This window comes from Petromyzon marinus, chromosome 57, assembly GCF_048934315.1.
Source record: "Petromyzon marinus isolate PM22_M1 ecotype Great Lakes invasive population chromosome 57, UKy_Petmar_22M1.pri1.0, whole genome shotgun sequence".
Lineage (NCBI taxonomy): Eukaryota > Metazoa > Chordata > Hyperoartia > Petromyzontiformes > Petromyzontidae > Petromyzon > Petromyzon marinus.
Window position 1 is genome coordinate 9,802,695 of NC_133723.1, and position 26,890 is coordinate 9,829,584.

The window sequence follows — 26,890 nt, forward strand, 5'->3', positions numbered from 1 at the left end:
ACCAGTTACCGGCGCGGCATTGTAAGTCTCGACAGCCGCACGAAGGGTACTGGCTGCGTTTGTGCGAGCGTGAGCGTGTGTGTGGGGAGCGGGAGTGCAGCGGTTAGCGTGCTGCACAGCTGGTGCATCGGCCAGTCATCTCAGTCAGTCGACCCATGCCACCTGGTTCTGCCCCTTGACCTCCTGCCAGCGGGCGTTCGACACTTCACGGGGCCTTAACGTGCAATTGGCCTGGCACAAGCGCCGTGGTGACGTCACCGCCACTTAGTGGCGAATAGGGGTTGTTGTAGTAGAGCGGTAGTGTAGCGGTTAGCGAGCTGCGCTACGAATACAGTGACCAGAGTTGAATTCTTGCTCTCGGCGAACACCAGTAATCATTAGTGATGATTATCGGAACTGGTTCTGAGTCTCCCCTATGTCGGGCATGGTGCTGGCCAACCACCCTCCCTCGTGTGCCGTACCAGCCTTCATAGGTGCTACTCTCTAACAGCACTTTCCCCAACAGTCTGTTAAGGCTACACGGAGCGGGGGGGATCTTTGTCCTTGTGTGTGCGAGTAGGATCCCATGGCGAGCTATGACGTGAACAGCAACGACCCCGACCCCCAGCCGCGCTACACGGAAATGAACGACAACAGGTGAGGTCCCCGAGTGAGCTGGGCGAGTGGGTGAATGGGGAGCGGGGTGGGGTTGATGGGTTGAGGTAGGCGAGCAGGCAACCGAGGTTGTTGAGCAGACGAGCGAGTTGATGAATGAGCGAGTGCCTAAGTGAAGTTTGAATGTGCCAGCGGGTGAGTGAGCGGATGTTTTTGGTTGGGTGATTGAAATGGGCTTGTGGGGGGGGGGGGCGGTACTTGTTTTGGATGGGTTGGTGGTTCCGTGAATGGGGCTAGTGGTCAGGCGAGTGAGTTAAATGGGCTAACGGGCAAGTGATTGGATGGGCAGCCGGGTGGGCGAGGTGTGCCAGCGGGGGTTGGCGAGCACGCTCTCTCGCCCGTCTTTCCCGCAGGCACGGCACGCGCTGCGCCGGAGAGGTTGCGGCCGCGGCAAACAACGACGTCTGCGGCGTCGGCATCGCCTACAACGCTCGCATCGGCGGTGAGCGTCGGTTGCCCTCGCCCAAGCCGAACACTCGCCCACCTCGCCCGTCGGCTCGCCCGCTCGTGTATCCATCCGCACACTCGCTCACGGGTTCCCCCCCCCCCCCCCCCCGTGCGTGTCTCCCCCCCCCCCCCCCACACGTCCCTCCCAGGCGTCCGCATGCTGGACGGGGACGTGACGGACGCGGTGGAGGCCCGCTCGCTGAGCCTCAACCCCCAGCACATTGCAGTCTACAGCGCCAGCTGGGGGCCCGAGGATGACGGCAAGACGGTGGACGGCCCTGCGCGGCTCGCACAGGAGGCCTTCGTGCGGGGCATCACCAAGGTACTGGCGCTTGCGTAGGATACGCAGAGACAGACGAAGAACCACCCCCCTTATGGTTATAGCCTTAGCAGACTGTTGGGGCAAGTGCTGTTCGTTGGTTCATCAAGCGAGTGTAGGGAATTCACATTAAAGGCTTAATTCGTTCCGATGCCATCGAAAGTTACCACCTTTTCACCCAACAAAGTACTTTATAACATTTTAACAATGGATACTGTACATAAGCATATCATTTACTGTTCCTACAACAGCCCGTCGTTAACAGGGGAATGGCTGGTAAGCATACACATTGGGCTCTATGGGAGCACTACTCTATACACTACTATACACTACACATTTGGCTCTGGAAGCCCGTCATTAAGCGATTAGCCGTTAACAGGGGTGGTCGTTATGAGATGTTCTACTGTGCACACCTACACGTTCAAAGGCAACAACAGTTGTCGCCGTTCACCATTTCAGTGTGCAGTGACGTTGCCGCGGCGATTGTGCCAGGCTAGGTGCACCTTGAGTCTGTTACCTGAAGTGTGGAAGGCTCGCTGCTGCACGCAGGTCGTAGGACAGGACCCAGGCTGTGTTATGGGTTCACTGGCTGAGATAATTGACATATCCAAGGCACAAGAGTTTAACACATAGACTCGTTCTCGCCTGATGAGGCTGGTGGTAATTGTTGGCGAAACTTCGTACTCAAATTGTAAATGTTGTGGGTTTACTCTCCGACACAACGGTGTACTGTCCTTGTAACTTATTTACACGTTTTGTTGAAAAACCTTACTTAATGGCTTTGTTGGGTGGTGGCGGGTTTAACGACACATTTAAATGTATGAGATCTGACCCAAAAACACCTCTGGATACCAAGACGCACTCGTATGCACGCACGCATGCACTCTCTAATCAATCGTTCAGTCCTTTATTTTACGTGCCATCGCAGCTGAATGGAAACGGTGCAGGAGCCATAGAGCAACAGGAAATGAAATAAAAACAAACACGTCACGACCTCGGCAGCTAACGGGGAGACAAAGACCCCCCCCCGCCTCCCCGTGTGGTCTCCATGTCAGCACCAGCTCCTCGTGAGCACGCGCTCTCAACGGTTCCTTGCTCTGTGTGGACGCGAGCTCCGTGGCGGCTCCGTGTCTTTGCCGCGGCCGTCGCGACCCCCTGAACCGGGGAGGTGTGGGCCCCCCCCCCCCCCCCCCCCCCCATTGTCCTCTCTCGCAGGGCCGCGGCGGACTGGGCTCCATTTTCGTGTGGGCCTCGGGCAACGGCGGTCGCGAGAAGGACAGCTGCAACTGCGACGGCTACACCAACTCGATCTACACGCTGTCCATCAGCAGCACGACGGAGAAGGGCAACGTGCCGTGGTACAGCGAGGCGTGCTCCTCCACGCTCGCCACCACCTACAGTAGCGGCGCCATCGGCGAGAAGCAGATTGTGAGCATAACCAGGGGGACCAATAAACCCCACCTGTCAACCGTCGCCGCCGTCCCCTCCGTAGCTGCCGCTGTCTACGCTTGGGGTCGACACCGTCTTCCTCTCTCGGCTTACCTCCCTGCCAAAATTCCCACCGCCAACCCCCCCACGCCTTCAAACTGCTGGCCTCTCTCAAGCGCGCGCCCCCTTTTGTTTAAATTGCCACCCTAATCTGTTAACTGCCTTCACCTCCCGAACTCTCCGATTTCGCCCTCTCGCGGCTGCCCTGCGCTTGGTGAACTCCCTGCCCACCCTACGTTGAAGCCGCCTCCCGCATTGAAACACCGTCCCCTCCCGCCCCCTCCCGCCAAGGTGACCACGGACCTGCGGCTCAAGTGCACGGAGAGCCACACGGGCACGTCGGCCTCGGCCCCGCTGGCCGCCGGCATCATCGCGCTTGCGCTCGAGGCCAAGTGAGACACATTGTCCCGTTAGACCCCCCCTCCTCCCTGACGTCGTGCCATCTATCTATGCTGTCACATGGGTCGTGTAATTATTTTAATTATTGCGAGTGTCACGTTAGCCACAGTAATTATCACGAGTGTCGCTGCCTGTTATCCGTGCGTCACGTGCGGCTGTGTCACCAGCCCCCGTCTCACCTGGAGGGACATGCAGCACCTGGTGGTTCGCACGTCCAACCCCTCGCACCTTCACGCCTCCGACTGGGTGACCAATGGTGTCGGTCGCAAAGGTGACGCTCACTCACCGCGTACTTCCCCCACCGAGGTGCCGGGTCTGAGTCCAGCTCTCCCGCCGACCTGTCTGTCTGTCTGTCTGTCCGTCCACCCGCGATTTTAACGGGGTCATCGTGTGCAGAGGAGTTGTGGTCTCAGCCGGGGATTGTATGTATAGCCTGAACGGACTGTGTGTGCGCCCAACTGTGCTAAACGAAGGTCATGAGATAGGGTGCGCATGCACCTGTAGTTTAAGCTGGTGCACGAGTCTTTGCGGCTCTGCGTATTTGTCTGCATCTCTGCGTGTGTCTGTCTGTGTCTGTGTGCGTGCGCGAGACGGCCGGGCGTGGTGTTGGCCCACCCACACCCTCGTGCGTCACGGCCGACCTTCCTAGGTGCTACTCATTAACAGCACTTGCCCTAACAGTCTGTTAAAGGCTATGTGGGGAGTCTCTGTCTAATCAATGCATGCATCTCTTGTGTGCGCGTGCGTGCAGAGTGCGTTCCCATCTCTGTGTGCGTGACTTGGTATTTGCTTGCCTGTGCACGTGTGCGTGCGTCTGTGATGGGGAGCGGTAGTGTCGCGGTTAGCGCGCGCTGCATTACGAGCCCGGCGACACGCGTTCGATTCCCGCTCACGGCTAACGCCTGTGTCGATTTTCTGAACTGGTCCCTGGCCTCCCCTATGTCGACTCCATCTCAAATGAGTTCCGTGTGCTGTGTGTAAACTCCGCCACTAGGGAGACGAAGGCGGCCACCCACCCCCTCGTGCCGTTCCAGCCTTCATAGGTGCTCGCTAACAGCACTTGCCGCAACAGTCTGTTAAGGCTACACAGGAGACATTTGTCTTTGTGCATGCAGTGAGCCACTCGTACGGCTACGGTCTCCTCGACGCCGGCGCCATCGTGACGCTCGCTCGCAACTGGACGACCGTTCCCCCGCAGCGGGCTTGCACGCTGGAGATGAGCACTGAGACCCGGTGAGTCACCGCTCACCGGCACGCTCGCTGGCTCCTCTCGCTTACGCATTCACCGGCTCGCTCCGTCGCTCGCTTACTCGCCCCCGCTCTCAGCCGCTCCCTTGCACGCTCATTCCCTTGCACGTTCATTCGTGAGGTCTGTCGCTCGCTCGCTCGTTCGCTCGCACACCACGCCCGGCCGCCTTTATCTCCCGAGTGACGGTGTTTACACACGGCCGAGGTGAGGCAGGCCCAGTACCGCGTTGGATGATCATGTCACTGGCGACGAGTGGGGAATCGAACTCTGGCCGCCGGCTGCTCAGCGCAGCGAGCTAAAAACGCTGCACCGCCGTTGGCTCGCTCACCGCCAACTCTCTCCCCCGACCCTCGCTGTGCCCCTCCCCCCATCCCCCCCCCATCCCGCACAGCCCCATAGGACAGAAGCTGCTGGTGAGTGGGCGAGTGAGCTCCTGCCTGGGCACCGGCGACTACGTCACCACGCTGGAGCACGTGCAGGCACGCCTCACGCTGGCGTTCAGCCACCGCGGGGAGTTGGCGATCCGTCTCACCAGCCCAATGGGCACCCGCTGCACGCTGCTGGCACCCCGGTGAGAGCGCGGGGGGGGGGGGGGGGGAGCGGGGGTAAGGGGGGGTGGTGCGTGCCGCCGCCGCTGCTGGGAGTAAAACGTCGGATCTTGTGCCGAACAAAGGCGAAGATCGCCCGTGGAGCTATAACAGACTTGGGGCAAGTGGCGTTGGCGAGTAGCACCTTTTTTGAAGGCCGGCACGGCACACGAAGGGTGGGTGGCCAGCAACCACACCGGGCCGCCTTTGTCTCCCCAGTGGCGATTTGTTTTTACACGCACTGCACCAGGTACTCAAATCGAGGCCGACTCTGCCTAGAGGAGGCTCAGGACCGGTTCAGATAATCGGTGGGGGTGGCGGCGGCGGTGGTGTCAAGCGGGAATCGAACCCCCGGGCTGCCGGGTTCGTAGCGCAGCACGCTGACCGCTGCGCCACCGTTCGCCGAGCAACGCGCGGTACAATTTGCGCGTACGTGCCCGGGTGTCGGCGATATGCGTTTACAGTGCGACGGGGAACCCCTGCGCGGCGATGTCCGTGCTCGGCGCTCGCGTTAAACACGACGGCGACGACGACGTTGACGTTGTTTCCGCAGGCCTCACGACTTCTCGACGGAGGGCTTCAACGACTGGGCATTCATGAGCACCCACTCGTGGGGCGAGGACCCGACGGGGGTGTGGACCCTGGAGCTGGAGAATATCGGCAGCGTCCGCAACACCGGTGAGGGGACCAGGGCCTCGCTCGCTCGCACGTCCCACCCCCCCCCCCTCCCTCGCTCCGTCCGCCTATTCCACGCTCCAGCCACCTACCGCTCCCGTTACTACCCCCCCCCCTCATCCACTACACCCCCCCCCCTCCCTACCTCTCCCTCCCTTCCCCTTGCGCGTGGAGAGGAGGACCGCGGCGATCTGTGTCCATCCGTACGGCAGCTGCCGACCTGCTGCTCGCCAACGTGAACTCCATCCTGGGCCTGGACCACGCCCTGACAACAATGTAGTCTTGGTGCTGGCCGTGGGTAACCTTGTGTTGCCCCTCCCCGCCCCCCCACCCCACCACCACCGCCACTCGTGCGCGTGTTTCCTGCAGGCACGCTGAAGCGGTTCACGCTGGTGCTATACGGTACCGCTCACCGCAAGCGCAGCCTGCAGGGCGTCCCCACGGTGGCGTCGAGCGTCGCTTGCCGAGCACGTGACCCTGCGGGGCTCTGTGTGGGTACGTGGACCGCTAGCTCGCTCGCTCACTCGCTCACTCGCTCACTCGCATTCGCGCAACACTCGTGCTCCTGCGCACACGCCCCCGTGCGCACGCTCGGATGCTCCCATGCACACCACATACACACACACACACACTGACGCACGCGTTTTCACGCACGTGTGTATGCACACTCACGGACGCGTCATTGCCTTCGTCCGCCCACCCTCGCCGGCTCCTTAACTCGCCGCGCGAATGCCCGCCGGCGCTCGTGAGCGCGGTCCCGAGAGCGGTGAGCGTGGTGCTTCCGACGCTTGCCACCACCCTCCATCACTCGGGTGAACGCTATCGCTCGCCTGGCGAAACACGCCATGCCACGTTTCTCGTTTTACCTCCGTCTGCTCTCCCCATGCATTTCCACCCCTACCCCTTCCCCCCCGTATCTGCCTTCTACTACCCGCACATCTCCTCTCTGCCGCTCGCGTATGTTCCCATGTCTTCACCTCCCTGTGACTCCCCGTGCGTCCCGGCTGTCTCCCCGTGCGTCCCCGAAGTCTTCCCATGCCCTCCCCTTGCATCCCCCGCGTCTTCCATTGCATAACAGTGTCTCCCCGTGTGCAGCGCTGTGTGTCCTTGCATCCCCGTGCGCTCCCGTGTCTCTACGTGTCTCTACGTGTCTCTACGCGTCTCTACGTGTCTCTACGCGTCTCTACGTGTCTCTACGCGTCTCTACGTGTCTCTACGCGTCTCTACGCGTCTCTACGCGTCTCTACGCGTCTCTACGCGTCTCTACGCGTCTCTACGTGTCTCCCCGTGCGCTCACGTGTCTCCACGTGCGCTCACGTGTCTCTACGTGCGCTCACGTGTCTCTACGTGTCTCTACGTGCGCTCACGTGTCTCTACGTGTCTCTACGTGTCTCTACGTGTCTCTACGTGTCTCTACGCGTCTCTACGCGTCTCTACGCGTCTCTACGCGTCTCTACGCGTCTCTACGTGTCTCTACGTGTCTCCCCGTGCGCTCACGTGTCTCTACGTGCGCTCACGTGTCTCTACGTGTCTCTACGTGCGCTCACGTGTCTCTACGTGTCTCTACGTGCCTCTACGTGCCTCTACGTGCCTCTACGTGCCTCTACGTGTCTCTACGTGTCTCTACGTGCGCTCACGTGTCTCTACGTGTCTCTACGTGTCTCTACGTGTCTCTACGTGTCTCTACGTGTCTCCCCGTGCGCTCACGTGTCTCTACGTGTCTCTACGTGTCTCTACGTGTCTCCCCGTGCGCTCCCGTGTCTCTACGCGTCTCTACGCGTCTCTACGTGTCTCCCCGTGCGCTCACGTGTCTCTACGTGTGCTCACGTGTCTCTACGTGCGCTCACGTGTCTCTACGTGTCTCTACGTGCGCTCACGTGTCTCTACGTGTCTCTACGTGTCTCTACGTGTCTCTACGTGTCTCTACGCGTCTCTACGCGTCTCTACGCGTCTCTACGCGTCTCTACGTGTCTCTACGCGTCTCTACGCGTCTCTACGTGTCTCTACGCGTCTCTACGTGTCTCTACGTGCGCTCACGTGTCTCTACGTGTCTCTACGTGCGCTCACGTGTCTCTACGTGTCTCTACGTGCCTCTACGTGCCTCTACGTGCCTCTACGTGCCTCTACGTGCCTCTACGTGTCTCTACGTGTCTCTACGTGTCTCTACGCGTCTCTACGTGTCTCTACGTGTCTCTACGTGCGCTCACGTGTCTCTACGTGTCTCTACGTGCGCTCACGTGTCTCTACGTGTCTCTACGTGCGCTCACGTGTCTCTACGTGCCTCTACGTGCCTCTACGTGCCTCTACGTGTCTCTACGTGTCTCTACGTGTCTCTACGTGTCTCTACGTGTCTCCCCGTGCGCTCACGTGTCTCTACGTGTCTCTACGTGTCTCTACGTGTCTCTACGTGTCTCCCCGTGCGCTCCCGTGTCTCTACGTGTCTCTACGTGTCTCTACGTGTCTCTACGTGTCTCTACGTGTCTCCCCGTGCGCTCCCGTGTCTCTACGTGTCTCTACGTGTCTCTACGTGTCTCCCCGCGCACTCTCGTGCTTGTGCTGCTCGGCTCACGCAGGATCGCGGCGGCTGTGGCAGCGGCGTCGTTGGTGGCGCTGGCGGCCGTGCGGGGGCCCCCAGGCGGCGCGCTCGCGCCGGGGGCTGCCGCCCTAGGCTAGGCAGGAAGCAGGATAGGGCCCGGCAGGGAAGGCAGGAGGAGCGTGCGGTGAGTGTGACCCCCCCCCCCCTCCCCCAGGCAGGCAAGGCACCGCCCTCACGGACCCCCTCGCCACTGTGGGGCGGGGGGGGTCCCGAAGACCCCCGCTGGGGCAGAGCAGCCTCGAGCCAGACCAGGGCAGGGGGGCGCTGATTATTACGGTAGCCGCCATGTGGTGACGGATGGATTGTGCTGGTGCTGGTGGTGGTGGTTGATGCAGTGAGATTGAATGGTGGTTCAAGGCAATTGTTGAACGATTGATGGGAGTTGGATGTTTGTGGTGGTTGGCGCTTTGCGGTGGTGGCATGTCGAGTTTTGGATGTTGACGGGCCACCGGGGTTGGCTGTTGGCGGGGGCGGAATGAACGGTGCTTGCAATTTATTGAAGAGTCGATCGTGGTCGACCATTGCTTGCTGGCGGTTGGAGGTTGATTTTGTGATGTGATACTTGGGGTGTGGAAATGCCGTGGAGCTTAAAGAGATGGATGACAAAATGGACAGTTGAGAGTTGCTGCTGCTGGTGTGTGGTGGTGGTGGTGGTGGTGATGGTGGGAAGATGACGGTTGAATCGTTAACTGGGTTGTTGACGATGGGTGATTGTCGTGGTTGCCCCGAGCACGCGGTGTTGGTGACGGACGTTGAATTTCTTACCAGAAAACTTTCCTCGGCTAAGAAAAAAAGGAAAAAAAATTCTCTAAATTTGACTAAATCGGTCCCCGTAATGTCGACCAATCCAAGTTTCAACTTTCAACCACGGGTGTCTTCGCAAATGCCGACCCCCCCCCCTCCCCTCCAAAGTTTGGTAAAAAAAAAACTCCGGGAGTAAACCCCCCGCCCCCCCCCTTCCCCCCCGTTAGGTTATTTAAGCCAAGCGGAGATTCTGATGAGTGGGGAATGGGTAAGGGATCATCACACGTGTGGTCGTCTCGTCCTTTCGCTGCTTGGCGCTTCTCTTTTCGCACTGTGGGTCCCGTTCGCACGATTTAAACCCGGCGCACCGCTCCAGACACCGTCGTGCACCTTAATCGTCACCACCCCCCCCCTCCCCTCCCCGGCTGCCACGTCTGCATCCGAGGTGGTTGCGCAACGAGAAAGGGGGGGGAGGCACGGCGAAGGTGTCTCGCTATGCCCCTTGACAGCAGAGCCCTCCACCTTCTTCTTGGGTAGCCCCCCTCCCCAAACCAACACGTGGTGACGAAACTCGTCCCTTACCATGTCGCCGAACCGATCGGTCGCTCGAAAGTCGATTTATTATATTTTGCTTTCGCAATCAGTTTGGCGCAACTTCTCCCTTGCGACCGGTCGGTAGGGACGTCCTGCATCAGCCATTTCGGTTGCATGCCCCCCACCGAGTTGCGCAACTCGACCTGCTCCGATGTGGGGGGGGACCCGGCTTTGGGAAAGGTGACCTTTTCTCTTCTCCTCCGGGTTGGGTGGGGAGAGTGATGGGGGTGGACTTTGTTGTTGTTGTTGCACTGTGTTCACGTTGTGTGCCCAGAGCATGCAAGCCACGGTCCTCTGAAAAATGAAATGTTATAAGCAGTGCTGCGTTCAGCGTCTCCACGCTATGTAGATGCAACGGAATTTGATGTACCCACATCGGCCTCCTGTTGGATTGTCAGGCCAAATACTCCATCCAGGAGTGCTTGGTCAAGCGAGCAAAAACTCTGGACCGTTTTCGAGAATCTGAGTCGGACGACTCTGTGTGCCTTTCATCGTCACGTAGCTATAAAATTTAAAAATTAAATTAAAATAACAAAAATGAAAATAAAGTGAATAAAAGAAATAAGAATATCACGTCGTTTCGATCGCCACACAAGCCATCGTCATCAGGTGAAAAAATGGGGGGAAAGCTGCTGACGCAGGCTGTTTTATAAAGGTTTAGAGATGGGCAGGGCAGCAACTTTATTTTCATTCTTTATTGTTATTTTTTCTATCTACGTGACTTTACCGAAAGAACCATAGAATATTATCATGTTAAGTTAGTATTATAATTTATCATCACCCTGCTGCCAACTGCCCTGAGTCGGGAGAACTTGGCATGGAGCTGTGGTTTGTGTGTGCGTGGTGCGGGCCTTCTCACCACCCCTTCCGAAGCACTCTCACCAGTAGTTAACCGTGTCTCTCGAGGTTTGCGACCACGTTCTGGCTTCTCCCGGTGTCTCTGAACATCACTGGCGGGGGGGGGGGGGAGCACTCTTCTGTGTTGGAGCTTGCAGCGTGCGGTTGCTTTTCTTTTTAATGATCGGTTTTTCCCCGTGCACATCTCCCGAGCACCACTGGATCGTTTAGCTGCCGCTGTGACCCGACCATCGCGTGGCAGCTGTAGCTCCTCGAGTGTTTACCCCCCACTCGCCCACAACCCGCTTGGCTGTGCCAACCACTAGCCCTACTAGTCAACCACCCACTGTCGCCCATCCACTCGCCCTCTCGTCTGCGCACCGCACACGCTCGCACGCTCATCCGTACCCGCTCACTGACCCACTCGCCTGCTTACCCACCCATCCACTCGCCCATCCGCTCACCAACTCATCCTTACAACTCGCCCATCAGCTCACCTACTCATTACCGCCCACCCATCCACCCGCCCACCTGCCCACCCGTCCACTCAATCGCCTCCGCATCATCGCCACCCCCAATCCACTCGCTCACCAACTCATCCCCCCACCTCCCACTTGTGGGGGCCCGCCCACCCCGCCAATCCTCCCAGAATACGCCCATGCCCAATTTGAGCTGGCGCCGACCTCCCGTAGGGATGAACGCCGGGGAAAGTTGCTGGAGCGGTTGCTGACGCACGTCGGCTGACAGTGTTGCTGGCGGTGGTGGTGGCGCGTGCCGTGCTACTGCTGTCGTGCGCCGCGCCGCCGGTGTTGTCTGGCAGAGTGTAGGCCGCCCTTCCTGCTGCTGGGCCACGGCTGCGTGCAGCGCTGTCCCAACGGCACCTTCGCCAGGGAGCAGGAGCAGCAGCCTGGGGGGGCGAGGAGGAGGAGGCGGTGGGTGCGGGAGCGGCAGTGGGGGCCGGAGGATTTGGATGAGCGGGAAGAGCATCGGGAGGAGCATCGGGTGACGGAGCAGCAGTGGAAGCGAGACGACTGGCAGCAACATTTTCCACCCAGCCGCGGCGGACCGTCGTCGTCATCATCACCTCCACCGCCGCGGTTGGCAGCGGCTGGAGCGTCGTCTTCTTCATCGCCGTCGCTGTGCGAGGAGTGCGACGCATCGTGCGTGTCGTGCTGGGGGCCCGGCCCGGCCGCGTGCCTCTCGTGCGCTCCCCACTCGCGCCTCGTCGCGTCGCGCTGCCTCCCGCAGCCGCAGGTCGGCCGTGCGTCCCCTCCGCTCTCCCTCTCGTCGTCCGGCGACGGCGACGACGGCGACGGCGGCGGCGGCGGCGCGTCTCCCGAGACGACGACGCCGCCGCTGGTGGACTTGCGGCGCGCCGCCGCGGTCGCCTGCGTCGCCGCCGTCGCCCTCTTCGCCGCCCTCTTCGCCGTCCTGCAGCTGCGCTCCGGCGAGTGCGGCGCCGGCGCCCGTGCCCTGAGGACCGTGTGGTTCACCTCGGCCGGAGGCGGCGGAGGCGGTGGAGGCGGCGGCGGAGAAGGCGGCGGCGGCGGCAGTTACTGCTGCTGCGGGGACATCGGCGAGAGCGGAGGAGGAGGGGGAATGGCCGTGTCGTACGAGGAGCTGAGCGCCAAGGCGCCCGACGAGGGCTTCATGGACGAGGACAGTGACGCGGAGCTGCACAGCGAGACGCGGGCGTTCATCCAGGGCTGACGACGCCGCCATCGCCTTTCGTCCTGGTTATTGTTCCCAGGGTTCGCCCTCTCCGTGCGTCTGTCTCTGTCGTTGTGGCTGTGGCCGACCTTGCTCCTGGGGAAGCTGCGTCCTTCGCCGAGGACGCTCCTCTTCTCCGCTTGAGTCATTGTTTCGCCGCCGCCGCTGCTGCTGATAAACGCCCGAGGACGCGAAACGTCTCGCGTCGCGATATTTGTCAGCCGTGAAAATGACACGAGGTCCGCCGCTCGAAAGGCGACGATGCGTTCACGTTTTATCTCTTCCCCCCCCCCCCCTCCACTTGCGGTATTGTTGCGAGGCTATTTATCTACCCACGCCACCCCGAGGTGGCGACCCGACCTGACGGTAACCCGTGGAAGATGGCGGCCGTTGTGTTTATTGGCCGTGCGTAAAATACATCTCTAGCACATCTCGAGCGCCGTTTTAAATCTCGTGGGCAGTTTTTTTTTAGTTGGCCGTTGTTGTTGCAGTGCAGCTGTTTAGAGTTTGTGTGTGTGTGTGTGTGTTTTAGTGTGAGTTTTGTCTTGTCGGGGTGGTTGTTCGTCTTTGTTTTAGGTTTATTTGTTTGTGACCTCACCAAATTTAGATTTCCGTTGCGTGTGCACGTTTTTGATTCCGCGTTTGGAGTTTTTCGTTTTTGGGCGGAGATTCATTTTTTTTAACAAGTCATTTTGTCGTTGTTGCTCGTCGGAAATGGGCGTTTTACGTGCAGCTGTTTCGTTTTAGGCGGTGGGACAAAGCGCAGCCGTGCGACCGTCTATTTTTTTTTGTCGTTCGTAACTTCCGTCTTGTTCCAGTCATGTGCTCGCTCGCTCTCTCTCTCTCTCCCCCGTGCGTTTTTTTTTTGCATCCTCTGCCGCGTGCCGTTCGGGACGGTGTCTCGAAATAACGTCGTTCCGTCGCGTGAGCGGCACAGCACGAGATAGCGGCACAGCACGAGATAGCGGCACAGCACGAGATAGCGGCACAGCACGAGATAGCGGCACAGCACGAGATAGCGGCACAGCACGAGATAGCGGCACAGCACGAGATAGCGGCACAGCACGAGATAGCGGCACAGCACGAGATAGCGGCACAGCACGAGATAGCGGCACAGCACGAGATAGCGGCACAGCACGAGATAGCGGCACAGCACGAGATAGCGGCACAGCACGAGATAGCGGCACAGCACGAGATAGCGGCACAGCACGAGATAGCGGCACAGCACGAGATAGCGGCACAGCACGAGATAGCGGCACAGCACGAGATAGCGGCACAGCACGAGATAGCGGCACAGCACGAGATAGCGGCACAGCACGAGATAGCGGCACAGCACGAGATAGCGGCACAGCACGAGATAGCGGCACAGCACGAGATAGCGGCACAGCACGAGATAGCGGCACAGCACGAGATAGCGGCACAGCACGAGATAGCGGCACAGCACGAGATAGCGGCACAGCACGAGATAGCGGCACAGCACGAGATAGCGGCACAGCACGAGATAGCGGCACAGCACGAGATAGCGGCACAGCACGAGATAGCGGCACAGCACGAGATAGCGGCACAGCACGAGATAGCGGCACAGCACGAGATAGCGGCACAGCACGAGATAGCGGCACAGCACGAGATAGCGGCACAGCACGAGATAGCGGCACAGCACGAGATAGCGGCACAGCACGAGATAGCGGCACAGCACGAGATAGCGGCACAGCACGAGATAGCGGCACAGCACGAGATAGCGGCACGCGGGCGAGGGCCGTTATTTTTCCTCCTTCCCGGTTGCTTTCTTCTTCATGATGCAGCTGTGCTCGGAGTGCAAATTCCTTGGTTGTCCTTAAGACAATGTCCGGTCTTTGTGTTTCTGCAGCTATCTTTTAGTTTTTCGTTCGTCGTTAATTCGATTTACACTTTTTTTTTTGTTAAGTTTTGGCAGCATCAAAATGTTTTGTTAATTTTTGTGTGGCCCATTTTGTGCTAACTTTATAGTTGGGCTCCCCAATGTTTGGAAAATGTTTTTTTGTGTGTGTGTACGTGTGGCCATCTCCAAGGCCCGTCGAAACCACACTACGCGTCCGTTGTGTTTGCCGCTGACAAATATTTTCACGGAGGCCAAGAAAATTGCAAGGTTTTTTTTATTTTTTTGGACCGTCCGCACGTGGTTCGCTAGAAACCTCTTTAAACACACCCTGGGTTTACAAATGGCTATATCCGTAATTATTAACACTGTTTAGCTCATCATCACCGGCTAATGGTTAGCCGCCAGCCCGCCGCACCTGTGGATGTTGAGGTTTATCGTGTGCGTATATGCTTGCATCGCTGCGTGCGCGCGTATACACACGCGGTACATTTCCGCTGTAGTATATGATGGAATGGTATATGCACATGTCTTTATTTTGACTCTGCTGTATAGAACCTGTAGAGTGGTGTGTGTGTGTGTGTATGTGCGCGCGTATGCCAGTGTCCACTGTGTGTGTGTGTCGGGAGCAGTAGTGCAGCGGTTAGCGCCGCTACGAACCCGGTGACCAAAGGTTCGAGTCCCGATCGCGGCCACCACCAGGCGATGGATAATCTGAACCGTTCCTGGGCCTCCCCTAGGTCGACTCGGACTCAAATGAGTACCTGGTGCGGTGTGTACACATCGCCGCCGAGGAGACAAAGGCGGCCAGGAGTGGTGCTGGCCACTCACCCCCTCGTGTGCTGTGTCGGCCTTCACAAGTGCTGCTCGCTAACAGCACTTGCCCGAATAGTCATTTAAAGGCTATACGGGGGGGGATCTTTGTCTCTATTTGTATATATTTGGTCTTGTATATGTTTTGTATACGTGTAACATCATGTTCACGTGCAGATATTTTAAATACATGTGCCTATAATGTTGCTGAAACGGTGTATATTTATACTGTATAGTATTTTCTGTATGCTATATATTGTGAATGTACCTATATGTGTGTGTCTACTCATCTACACTATGCATTAAGTGCGCGCGCGTGCGTATGTGTGCACTACTTCTGTAATACACAGCCTGTGTCGTGTAATACCTACCTGTACGGTATGTGCTGTTGCATCGGCACTGTGTGAGGAGCGGTGGCACAGTGGGTTAGCACACTGCGGAGCCAGGCAGGCACCATCCCATGTTCGATTCCTGGCCACGACTCAGCGGTGGTGTCTGAACCACCCCCCACCTTGGGCCGTGCAAGGTAGGCTCAGCCTCAAAATGAGGTGCCTGGTTTGCGTGGTGTGAAACAAATCTCCAACACTGGAGAGACATAGGTGGCAGAGAGTAGCGTCAGCTGCAAAACTCCCTTTCTGTTGCGCTGTGATGGGTCGCCTTAATAGGTGCTTGCAAACAGCAACACTTTGCCCTGGCAAGCTGTGTGCAAGCTTTACGCTTCCGTTGTGTACATCTGTGTAGTGCCATTTTAAAAAAAATGTGCGTGTGAAAGTACTGTATACATACATATCCAGCAAATGACGGCATAGTCTTAAGTGTCTGTATATAAAACGGGTGCTTGCGCGCGTGTGTGTGTGTGTAAATAGATGTACGAAACATTGCTGCTGCTGTTGCTTGGGGTAAAAGAATGCAAAAAAATTGAAAGTCCTTTTTTACAACACGCGGTCCAAATTCTTGGTTGCTTCACATTCGCAGTGCTACGTTTTGCAAGTGCTATTGAAAAATGTAAACGTCTCGCCGCGTGTGTTTTTTGCATACACGTATATTTACACAGACCCTGGTGTGCGTGTACATTATGTACACGTAGCCGATTTTCAACAACATGCTGTAGGTGCGCGTGTGCACATCGTTGGTGGTGGAGCGGTTAACGCCGCTGCACTACGAACCCGGCGACCCACGTTCCCAATCCGGCTCACGGCCACCAACACCGGTGACGATTATCTGAACCGGTCCTGGGCCTCCTCTAGGTCGACTCCACCGCAAATGAGTACCTGGTGCGGTGTGTGAACATCGCCACTGGGGGATGCTGGCCACCCACCCCCTCGTGTATCGTGCCGGCCTTCGTAGGTGCTCCCAAAGAGCACTTCTGCCTACGGTCTGTCAAAGCTACACGTGGGGGGGGGATCTGTGTCTTTATCTTAGACACAACATGTTAATGGTATAACATGTACAGAGACTCCCCTACTTACGAACACGTTAGGTTCCAGAGGTCTGTTCGTAAATCGACTTGTTTACAAGTGTATACGCCCTACATGTTGTAGGGCGTATACAATAAACACGGGGAATGGCTTTAACAGTCGTATAACCTCCTGCAGATGTAGATGCCACTGGTTCTTCACGTTCTGCAGATGTAGATGCCACTGGTTTTTGCACGTTCTGCAGATGTAGATGCCACTGGTTCTTCACGTTCTGCAGATGTAGATGCCACCGCCTCTTCACGTTCTGCAGCTGTAGATGCCACCGCCACCTCTGGCCCACCCAGCAGTAGTTGTGAATGGGAATTTGCTGCAGTTAGCCAATGAAAAATAAACTAATCTTTTTTTATTTTACCAGGTAAGGCCCACCCTGATGTGTGTAACTCGTTTTCAGACGCGACTTGGCTGTCACAAATGATAGCTGGACGAAGTGGGCTTATCATCATCATCATCACGTGGGAATTTATAGCAGCAGCCAAATCCTCTGAAAGCGTGGAACCGGAGGACCCGGAGAGAAAAATCCACGCCGCCCACGGGGAGACACGTCAACTATATACAGCAGGGCTTGGGATCGAGCCCACGAACTCCTGTAAGCCAGGCGAGGTAGTTAACATCACGCAAAGTGTGGGTGCTCCCAGCTCTTTCCGATACGTCCAGCCAGCGTTTGAGTTCTCGCTAACGGAGCCTCCTCCATCTGCCGGCAGTGGCGTGGGGTTGACAGGCTCGCAGATCCCCCGCTCCCTTCACCTGGACACCGTGTGGCGTGCACACACAACGTGCTGTGGGTTTTTTGCACGCGTAAGTATCTCCACCTAATTCTAGATGCTGTGTTTTTTGTTTGCACCATTTAGACACACCCCCCCCCCCCCAAAGTATCGCTGCTCGAACAAGCAATAGACCCCGCCGGGCCCTCCTCTGCAGTCGGCAGCCCTGCCGGAGCCAGTGGTGGAAATTCCACATCCCTATGACAGTTCCCATTTACCCGGCATGCGTATGTGTACACACACGGAGATGACGTAATGCGCGTCTGTGTTGGCGTGTTTTGTTGCGCGGCATGTTTGAACGACGCCCCAAAAATCACGGCTTAATGTTTAGCGTTAATGTGTAACACTTAAGCGCGCACAATTGTGGTGCTGTGTTAAGGTTCTTTTTTTTAAACGTACTACTGATGGCTCGACAGCATATAATGAAAGCTTACGGTAAATATTCACACAAGCTGGGCTAGCCTGCAATGCAAACACGTGCGCGTGCACGTGTTTGTGCGCGTGTGTGTGGGGAGCGGTAGTGTAGTGGTTGGCGCTATGCTGTGCTACAAACCCCGGCGACCCGAGTTCGATTCCCACTTACGGCCGACACCGGTGACGATTATCTGAACTGGTCCTGGGCCTCCCCTAGGTCGACTCTGCCTCAAATAAATACCTGGTGCGATGTGTAAAACATCGTCACGAGGGAGATGAAGGCGGCCGGCCGTGGCCTCGGCCTTCATAGATGCTCGCTAACAGCACTTGCACCAACATTCTGTTAACGCTATATGAGGGATCTTTGTCTTTTGTGCGCGTGTGTGGTGACACTTTCCCTAAGAGTCCACTAAGGCTGTAAGGGGAACTTCTGCCTTTTTATGCGCTAATAGTTCACCGACTGCCCTCTTCCGCCAATCTGTAATGCTTGATCCTGACTCGCTTTCCATTTGAGAATCTGAATATCTCCCCTCGGTCGACTCGGCCTTTAAATGAGTCGTCCCTTGGTGTGGTGGTGGTGCTGGTGCTGTGGTGTGTGCGGTCGGGGGTGGGGGGGGGGGGTGTGATTGTGTGTGCTGGCCTCCCTGGTCTTCACAGGTGATATACCCGCTTGCTCTTCCCACTGGAACACCCGTGCCGAGCTGGTTTATTTTGTTCCCCACTGCACGAGCCGAGACGCGCTAGCGACGCGACTGTCTTTGCGGGTGACGTGGGTGGGTTGGAGGCGGTTCTTGGCGCGACGTTCACGCGATGTTCACGCGACGTTTAGCCCCTGATCCTCTCCCCCGTGGGTGCATTCGGCCGTCGTCTTACTGCTGCTGCTCTCTGGCTCCGTGGGCCCTCTGGCTCCGTGGGCCCTCTGGCTCCGTGGGCGCTCTGGCTCCGTGGGCTCTCTGGCTCCGTGGGCCCTCTGGCTCCGTGGGCCCTCTGGCTCCGTGGGCTCTCTGGCTCCGTGGGCTCTCGCGGCTCCGTGTTTAGCGCTGCCCATTTATTTAGCACTCCTTTTTGGGTTTGGTTTGTCCTTGCCGCGCACCTCGCGAGGTAGCACCGGCTGGCCTACGTACGGTGTGAAAGAAGTTCTACATACACACTACTGTACACTACTTCACCACTGTACAGCATTGAAAACGCAATTACTCTAGAACGCCTTTTTGTGTTTTTAGTTTGCCGTCTTTCTCCCCGCACCCCCGATTTCGCACTGTTGGCTCTATACGGTGCGAAAGAAGTTCTTCATACGGACTACTATACACGGCACTGCTATACACTACGCCACTATACTACATCGATAATTTATTTCTTTCGTACTGATTTTTGCGTGCTCGGTTTGACCTTCCCGCGCACCTCCGATTTTTTTAGCAAGTTTGGCCTACGTACGGTGCATAAGAAGTTAAACATACCTGCAATAGGACACACTTGTGCGGTGGGGTGGGCACCCGTAGCCGTGACAGCTCCACACTGCCGCGGCTGCACTGATTTCTCACGTAAACCATGGAAATTCGTTACGAGTACAGCAACGTTGTGGGTTCACTCTCCAACACACCGGTGTGCTGAACTAGTAACGAATTGGCACGTTTTGTTTTATGTGCCGGCCTACTAATTGGGCTGTGTCGGGTTTAACGACACATTCAGATTTACATTCCTCCTTGTGGATAATATCGGTCGTGAAATCAATACATGTTTTTATAAACTCCCCCCTCCCCCTTCCCGTTAACTTACCTGCTGACACCACGCATTAGTGCCCTATTCATTTTGAACCTTTTAATCAAACATACAAAAACAATGAAAGCAATCGTAACAAAAAAACCCTAAAGCTCACCGGCACATGCCGAAATCCTGCAAAGGCAATCTGAGCACACACACACACCGTCTTAACGTCGAGTAACAATCCCGAGATGACTTTTGCAATCCGATGAGTGGAGGGGTGGGTGGGGGGGGTCACGGAACCCAGAGCCTGCGACCTCTCCACCCCCCACGCTATGCAGCAGCTTCACCGATGAGTGCCCTAAAGAGTGTCGTCGTTCTTCACCCAGCCATACCGCGCTGCTTGCTTGGAGAGTTTCAAAAGTCCTAAACCAGATTTTTTTTTTTAATCCTATGGACAATCTTTGAATCGTGCCGGGGGAAAGGTGGGGAGGATGGGGGGGGGATAACTAAAATAGATTTTGGGTTTTGTGTTTTAATTCCACCGATGCCAAAATCTCGCGTGACGCTTGGGTGAATGGAGGGGGGGGGCACTGTGGCTCCGTCCAGCGGGGGCCGTGGTGTCCACGTCGTGGTGCCCGAGAGACGCTCACAGCAGAGTGGAGGAGGGGGGGGGGGCGTTGATGCCAAGCCCGTGGCTCCTCGCTTTTGCCAGCGTCCGTCCATCCGTGACGACGACGACGAGAAACAACGCGCCGAGCCGCGGGACTGACCGCCGTCTGCATTTCCTCGCTGAAGATGGGATGGGGGTTTTTTTTCTCTTTTTCGGACGCGACCGGCACTTTTGGGAATTTTATAGCTAGAGAAAGGATGGTGCTGTGGCAGTCGACGACATGATGATGATATGTTATTCGTAAATGTTTCACCCCCCCCCCCCTCTCGGCCAACAAGCCTTGCTCGTTATTACCGGAGTGTAAGCTTCCGAAAAAGTTATATTATAGGTCGAGTAACTTAATACGAATGCTTTGGATGAAAGTGAAATTGAACCTCGTTTTTAAATTAAGTGGTTCCCAGATTTTTAGACGGTGGACTCCAAATCAAAACCACCAAGGCCAGAATACAGATAGATCCCTATCCACGCCTGATTTCGTGAATGCGGCATTATTAGTAAGGCATTTGTTTTTCGCGTTGTGTAATTCGCGTATTATTTTTTGTTAGTCAAGTGTCTCCACGCCGTGTGGCACATCACCCCCCCCCCTCCCCCAAACGTGGTGCTGTCGTTACACCGACGCGCACATCCCAAATTCTAAATTCCACTTGCACGGTGTCTACGCCGCAGCCTGCGCCCACCAGGTACAGAAATACCCCGCTGGTTTTTCCCAAGGTTAGCTTTGCAGATTTCAGACTTTTTTGTTTTGGTGAGACAAGTGGTGCTGTTTATTAAGCTCCTGCAAAATCCTCCAATCCTGTAGCGCGTGCCCGCGAAATCCAGCCTCCGCCGGCCCTTCCTCTGCCCTCGCCTCTCCTCTCCCCGCTTTGCTTTGTGACCAAATCTCGTCCATGAGCTGTCCCCCCCAGACCCCAGACATTCCACTTCGGCGGGCTGCCAATTTGTCTTCACGGCCGATTTTAACGGGGCGTGACGCCGATACCCACTTATTGCGTAAGTCGCTCGCATTGGCCTTGTAAAGTAATAAACGAAAACGATAACACCCTGAAAGTTGTTGCTGATGCTGCTGCCTTCGACGGGCGGGTACCCATTTTCTGCTCGAGGCGGGGGGGGGGGCGGAGGCCCACGGACTATATATATGGACCCTTGAACCCACGGACAATTTGGGCCCATAGGCTTTTTTGACCCATGGGCTATACCCATGGGGTATTTTGACCCATGGACTATTTGGACATTTTTGGCGTTTACTACGCCGTTGCCTGATGGGCAAGAGAAGAAAAGAGTGTGGGGGGGGGGGGGCGATCTGGACTCGTCTCGCATTCGTCAAAGATCCGCCTGCTTGTTCTTCCTCCCACTCTTCACACCGACGGTCTCCGTTTTCCCCGGGAGAGCGACGTTCGGTTCGTTTTGGATACCCAAAGCCCCCCCCCCTCCACCCGACTCGTGGTGTGGTTTGAATGGGAATGTAGCTTTGATTGCTTTAAGTTGATTTTTGAGGTCCAAAAAACTATTGAGTGAACTAAAAACATTTAATGCAAGCTATATATTTACGGAACGTGAAAATAAAATACTTTGTGACCAAGTGGATTGGGTAATTTTGTAAATATTGGTCCTGGAAACTGCTGTTTTCATATGCTAATCTGTACGAGTGAATTATTTTTTGCATTTAAAATGAAGATGTTGACTTTGCGGAAGATTTAGACGATTTGGCCTCGCAGCTTAACGTGACTAAGAAATAAACTTAAACACTTTAGATGATGTTTGTTTTTGTATTTTTTATTCGGGATTTCTCCCCCCCCCCCCTCCCACTTCGGTGGTCAATTGGAAGGTCGTCGCAACTTCTCCAGCGCTGGTTGTAGGGTCAACTTCACCCATCGTCATTCCAGCAGGGTTGAACAAAATGAGAATGAGCGCTGTGATTGCGATGTTAAATACCTCGCCTGGTATACAGGAGATCGTGAGTTCGATCCGAACCTGTTGAAAATTTGGCGTTTGTGTGTCCCTCTCCACCATGGTCCGATGGTCGTGTGGATTTTTCTCCTCCCGGGTCCTCCGGTTTTTCCCTCCCATATTTAGAAACATGCGTTTCAGAGTATTTGGCTGATATTAAATTTCCACGTGATTGATAAGATACTTCCGTTGAGCTATCATGCGATAGCAAGGTCGCTTCTGAAAAAGAGCGACAGAGCTCCGTGTGGCCCTTACCTGGTATAAAAACATTGTTTAGAGTACACATTCTTGTGGGTTAAGCCTCCCTTGAGAGTGCACATGCGCAACGTCAAATGCACTCCGACTTTGAAGAAACATCTCCAGACGTCTCACTGTGTGTGTCTGGCTCGGGGCTTTCGAGCAGCCCTGAGATTTGCTCCAAGCCTCTGAGTTGTCGACTTGTCTGAAAAATCTGGCGCGTTATGAGTGGCGTTCATGATACCATTATTCTCAACAACAGGGTTGGCTTTTTCGTAAAGTGCTGCTCAACTTTTATCAACCGCAGGAGTGCAGTTTGACAATCACGGTTGATGGGAACGACCGCGATTGTGATGAGCGAATTGCCCCCACAACAAGGCACAAAAACAACGCCAACAACGAACGCAACGCGCCACTGTTCATAAAGAGATCCGCGGGATGGTAGTTGCCGTGCAGTGGCAGGAGAGGGCATCGCTGAGCCGCTGGAACCCAGTGGGGTTGCTGGGCGTTGACCTGGGGGGGTGGGGAGGGTCATCATCGCGGGGGTGGAGGCGATTTTTGGGGGGAGCGAGAGTCTGGTTCGACTCCAGCTCACGACCAGCGACGATTCTCTGACAACCCCCCGGTCCTGGGCCACCCCCCGAGGCCAACTTGGCCTCAAATGAATACCGGGTGCTGTGTAAAGTAAAACAACATAAAAAAAAATCGCTGCTAGGGGAGACAAAGGCGGCCGGGCGTGGTGCTGGCCACCCACCCACTCCTTCCGTGTGCCACAGTCCCAGCCTTCACGGATGCTGCTACTCGCTAGCAGCCCTTGCCCCAAAGTCTGTCGAGGCTATACGGGGGGCGGGGGGGTCTTTGTCTTTGTTGTGGGGAAGTAAGGGAGGAGGGGAGGAGACAGCTGGGGTTGTTGGCCCAGGGCCTCGAGGGGCCTTGGCGGGACCTCCCCGTGAACGAGGAGGCCAAGAGGGCTGCAGAGTGGTGGTGACCGCGTGGAGCGTCTCTCGCTGGCGAGTGGTGAAGTCTGCCTGCTGGAGGGATGTCAGTGGCGTAGGAACTACAGTGCACTATGTAACACAATTTTTTGTTCCTGGGTAGTAAGTGTTATTTCGTAATTGCTTATGCGTAAAAGGTATAGAAAATGGCTATTATGCCCCACAAACTTTGCTTTTGTGACCAAGACAGTGATATTTAGAAATGTACCTATTCACAAAGTCAGAAAAAACAAACTATGAATACAAATTAACATGTTTATACTAAAGTAATACAAAAATGAATTCCCTCGGTACCCTCTTCTTTACAGTCTCTCAAGTCTGCCCTCTGCCAAGCCCACTGCAAGGTCACTGGGTCATCCACTCACCTGGGCATTCACTCACTCGCACACCCACTCACCCACCAACTCACTCACTCAGCTTACTCCCCCACTCACCTGTTCATTTACTCACTTTCCCCACCCACCCATTCACTCTCCCATTCATTCATTAACTCACTCCCCCACTCACCTGTTTATTCACTCACTCGCACACCCACTCACCTGCCAACTCACTCATTAGCTCATTCCCCCACTCACCTGTTCATTCACTCACTTTCCCCACCCACTTCCCCACCCACTTCCCCACCCACATTAATTCATTAACTCTCCCTTACCGACTTACCTGTTCATTCATTCAATCGCCCCACCCACCCAACCAATCACCCACACATTCATTCATTCACTCACTCCCCTACTCACCTGTGCATTCACTCACCCACCCACGCACCACACCGCAGGTCAAAAATATTTCTCCTGCCCTCTCCCCTCGCTCTGCTCCGCTTTGGATTGCCTTATTTCCCTCCCATCATCTTTTACAACAACCACCTTGGGTACACGTTTGTTTTCATTAAAATGTCAAAATTGTATCCGTGCTGTTTGTCGCTGACCTCTTTGTCGCTTTGTGTGCCTGCACTCAGCACCTGCGATTTTAACAAACAAACACCCGGTGCATTGTGTGAACGTCAACAATGGGGATACAAAGGCGACCGGGCCATGGTGGTGGTGTCAGCCACCGTGCGCACCTTGATAGGTGCTCGCTAACAGCACTTGCCCCCTCTCTCAACCCCTGCCCCTATCGTGTCGCTGTGGGGCTATACGGGGGGACTTCGCGTGCCCGGTCACATCCAGAAAGTGACCTTGAAGTCCACCCCCCACCCCCCAAACGTCCAATCTGCCTCGCCCTTCCTTCCTGCGGAGCGACGTCGCAATTGTTCTGACCTTTCCTTTGTGGAAGCGTGGGTCTGTGTGTCAGTGTGTGTGTGTCAGTGTGTGTGTCAGTGTGTCTGTGTGTTAGTGTCTGTGTGTTAGTGTCTGTGTGTTAGTGTCAGTGTCTGTGTGTCTGTGTGTCAGTGTCTTTGTGTCAGTGTGTGTGTCAGTGTCTGTCAGTGTCTGTCAGTGTCTGTTTGTCAGCGTCTGTGTGTCTGTGGCTGTCTGTGTGTCTGTTTCTGTGTCTGTGTCAATGTGTGTGTGTCAGTGTCAGTGTGAGTGTCAGTGTGTGTGTCTGTGTGTCAGTGTCTGTGTGTGTGTGTGTCAGTGTGTGTCGGTGTCTGTGTGTCAGTGTCTGTGTGTGTCGGTGTCTGTGTGTGTGTCGGTGTCTGTGTGTGTCAGTGTGTGTGTCAGTGTCTGTGTGTGTGTGTCAGTGTCTGTTGTGTGTCTGTGTGCCAGTGTGTGTATGGGGAGCGATAGTGTAGCGGTTAGCGCGCTGCGCTATGAACCTGGCGATCTGGTTTCGATTCCCGCTCACGGCCAAGACCAGTTACGATTATTTGAACCGGTCCTGGGCATCCCCCCCCCCCTTAGATCGACTGAGCCTCAAATGAGTACCTGGTGCGGTGTGTAAACATCGCCACGAGGGAGACAAAGGCGGCCGGGCGTGGTGCTGGCCACCCACCCCCTCGTGCGCCGTGCCGGCCTTCATAGGTGCTCTCTAACAGCACTTGCCCCAAAAGTCTGCTAAAGGTTACACGGGGATCTTTGTCTTTACGAGTACAGTACATGTTAGTGTAAGCACGTGTGTGTGTGCGCGCAATTATGCCCAAGCTTTAACCATGACCCGTTTTGGTGAAAAGTGACTTCTGCTTACATAAGCACACATCACATTTCTCACTGGCAAACCGAATGAAAGAAACACTTATATGCCTGCAACACATTCGTAAATTATACTCTGTAGCCTTACGATAAAAAAAATAATAATAATCGTCAAAGCTCTGGCCAATGACCTTCTACAGAGCACTTAAATATTACAGTCAGCGTTACTGCACGTAACAATTCCTATTTTTTTTAATGTAAGTGCTATGAAGTAGGGGCAATTGCCCGAAACGTCGCTTGTTACGTTTCCTTCGACGCCACGCGCACACTGTCATTTGTTGCTGGCGACCGTGATGGGTTTGTGGCTTATCTTCTTCGGTTCTTTCGGTAAAGTCACGTAGAATGAGAATAAAATAATAAATTGATAAAATAAAATAACACAATAATATTCTCACGACGTTTCGGCCACAACACAAGCGGCCTTCATCAGGTGAAGGGACGAGACTGTCTGGTAGGACAGCGCTGGAGTGAAAAAGCCACGTTCAGATCACGACCTTTAAGCTGTGTGAGAGGATGTGGCTGTCTGTGCTGCTGCTGTAGCAGCAGCTACACCAGCACCGCCACCATTAAGCCGAGTTCATGGTTCAGTCCGTGGTGAAAGCCGACCCTGCGTACGCGTGCTTCGAATCCACTAACGCGCCAAACTAATTTATTTATTTTATAATTTACCAAGTAAAGCCCACTGAGCTTCACGGCTCTGTTTCAGAAGCGACTTGGTCACAAGTGGACGCGCAAAAAAAAGAATCTGAAAAAAACACTCCAAACGCGCGATGTTGATTCTAAATGTCGAGGGAAAGGCCCAGAGGACCTGGTGAAAAAAAACACACGATTACGGGGAGAGAGACACGCAAACTTTAAATACGCAGACGTCCTCAGGGTCGGAATCGAATTCTCAACTTCCTGCATACCAGGCGAGGGAGATGACATCTCACCAAATCGCGTGGCCCGTCACCTACCTCCCGACATTTCGATGTCGCTTCTTTTCTTCTGCCAAATCCCGCCAGTTGTTGTCAAGTCGACGTCCATTCTCCGACGTTCACTCTTCGTCTCACCACCACCACCACCAACCACCAACCCCACCACCACCACCACCCACACCAACCACACCAACCACACCACCCATACCAACCACACCACCACCAACCACACCACCACCATCGGGCTTGAGCTCTCCTCTTCCCCTTGGTCTCCAACCTCTGGGTGACACTGCAATGCCCATCTCGGTGACCTGGCCTCCTCCTCCACCACGTGTCCCACCCATCATCACAACCTCCTCCTCCACCATGCACACCACGTGTCCCACCCATCATCACAACCTCCTCCTCCACCATGCACACCACGTGTCCCACCCATCATCACAACCTCCTCCACCATGCACACCACGTGTCCCACCCATCATCACAACCTCCTCCTCCACCATGCACACCACGTGCCCCACCCATCATCACAACCTCCTCCTCCACCATGCACACCGTGTCCCACCCATCATCACAACCTCCTCCACCATGCACACCACGTGTCCCACCCATCATCACAACCTCCACCCTGCACACCACGTGTCCCACCCATCATCACAACCTCCTCCTCCACC

General features: G+C 55.7%; 1 protein-coding gene across 3 annotated transcripts in view; it reads left to right on the forward strand.

Annotated features, from left to right (window-relative positions):
• The window catches only part of LOC116955056 (furin-like), a 42,974-nt gene extending 21,230 nt beyond the window's left edge, over positions 1 to 21,744 (forward strand). The window contains exons 6-16 of one of the 3 annotated variants that reach the window (XM_032976008.2): positions 560 to 636; positions 1,008 to 1,096; positions 1,251 to 1,423; positions 2,636 to 2,848; positions 3,200 to 3,300; positions 3,475 to 3,578; positions 4,423 to 4,540; positions 4,948 to 5,127; positions 5,697 to 5,821; positions 6,188 to 6,313; positions 11,410 to 21,744. In XM_032976008.2, the coding sequence (XP_032831899.2) occupies positions 560 to 636; positions 1,008 to 1,096; positions 1,251 to 1,423; positions 2,636 to 2,848; positions 3,200 to 3,300; positions 3,475 to 3,578; positions 4,423 to 4,540; positions 4,948 to 5,127; positions 5,697 to 5,821; positions 6,188 to 6,313; positions 11,410 to 12,299 (2,196 nt within the window). In that variant the 3' untranslated portion in view covers positions 12,300 to 21,744. Of the gene's footprint in view, positions 1 to 559; positions 637 to 1,007; positions 1,097 to 1,250; positions 1,424 to 2,635; positions 2,849 to 3,199; positions 3,301 to 3,474; positions 3,579 to 4,422; positions 4,541 to 4,947; positions 5,128 to 5,696; positions 5,822 to 6,187; positions 6,314 to 8,391; positions 8,539 to 11,336 lie in introns of those variants that run through there. The other 2 variants (XM_076052761.1, XM_076052762.1) reach the window with 2 other exon arrangements.
• The last annotated feature ends 5,146 nt before the right edge of the window (positions 21,745 to 26,890 follow it).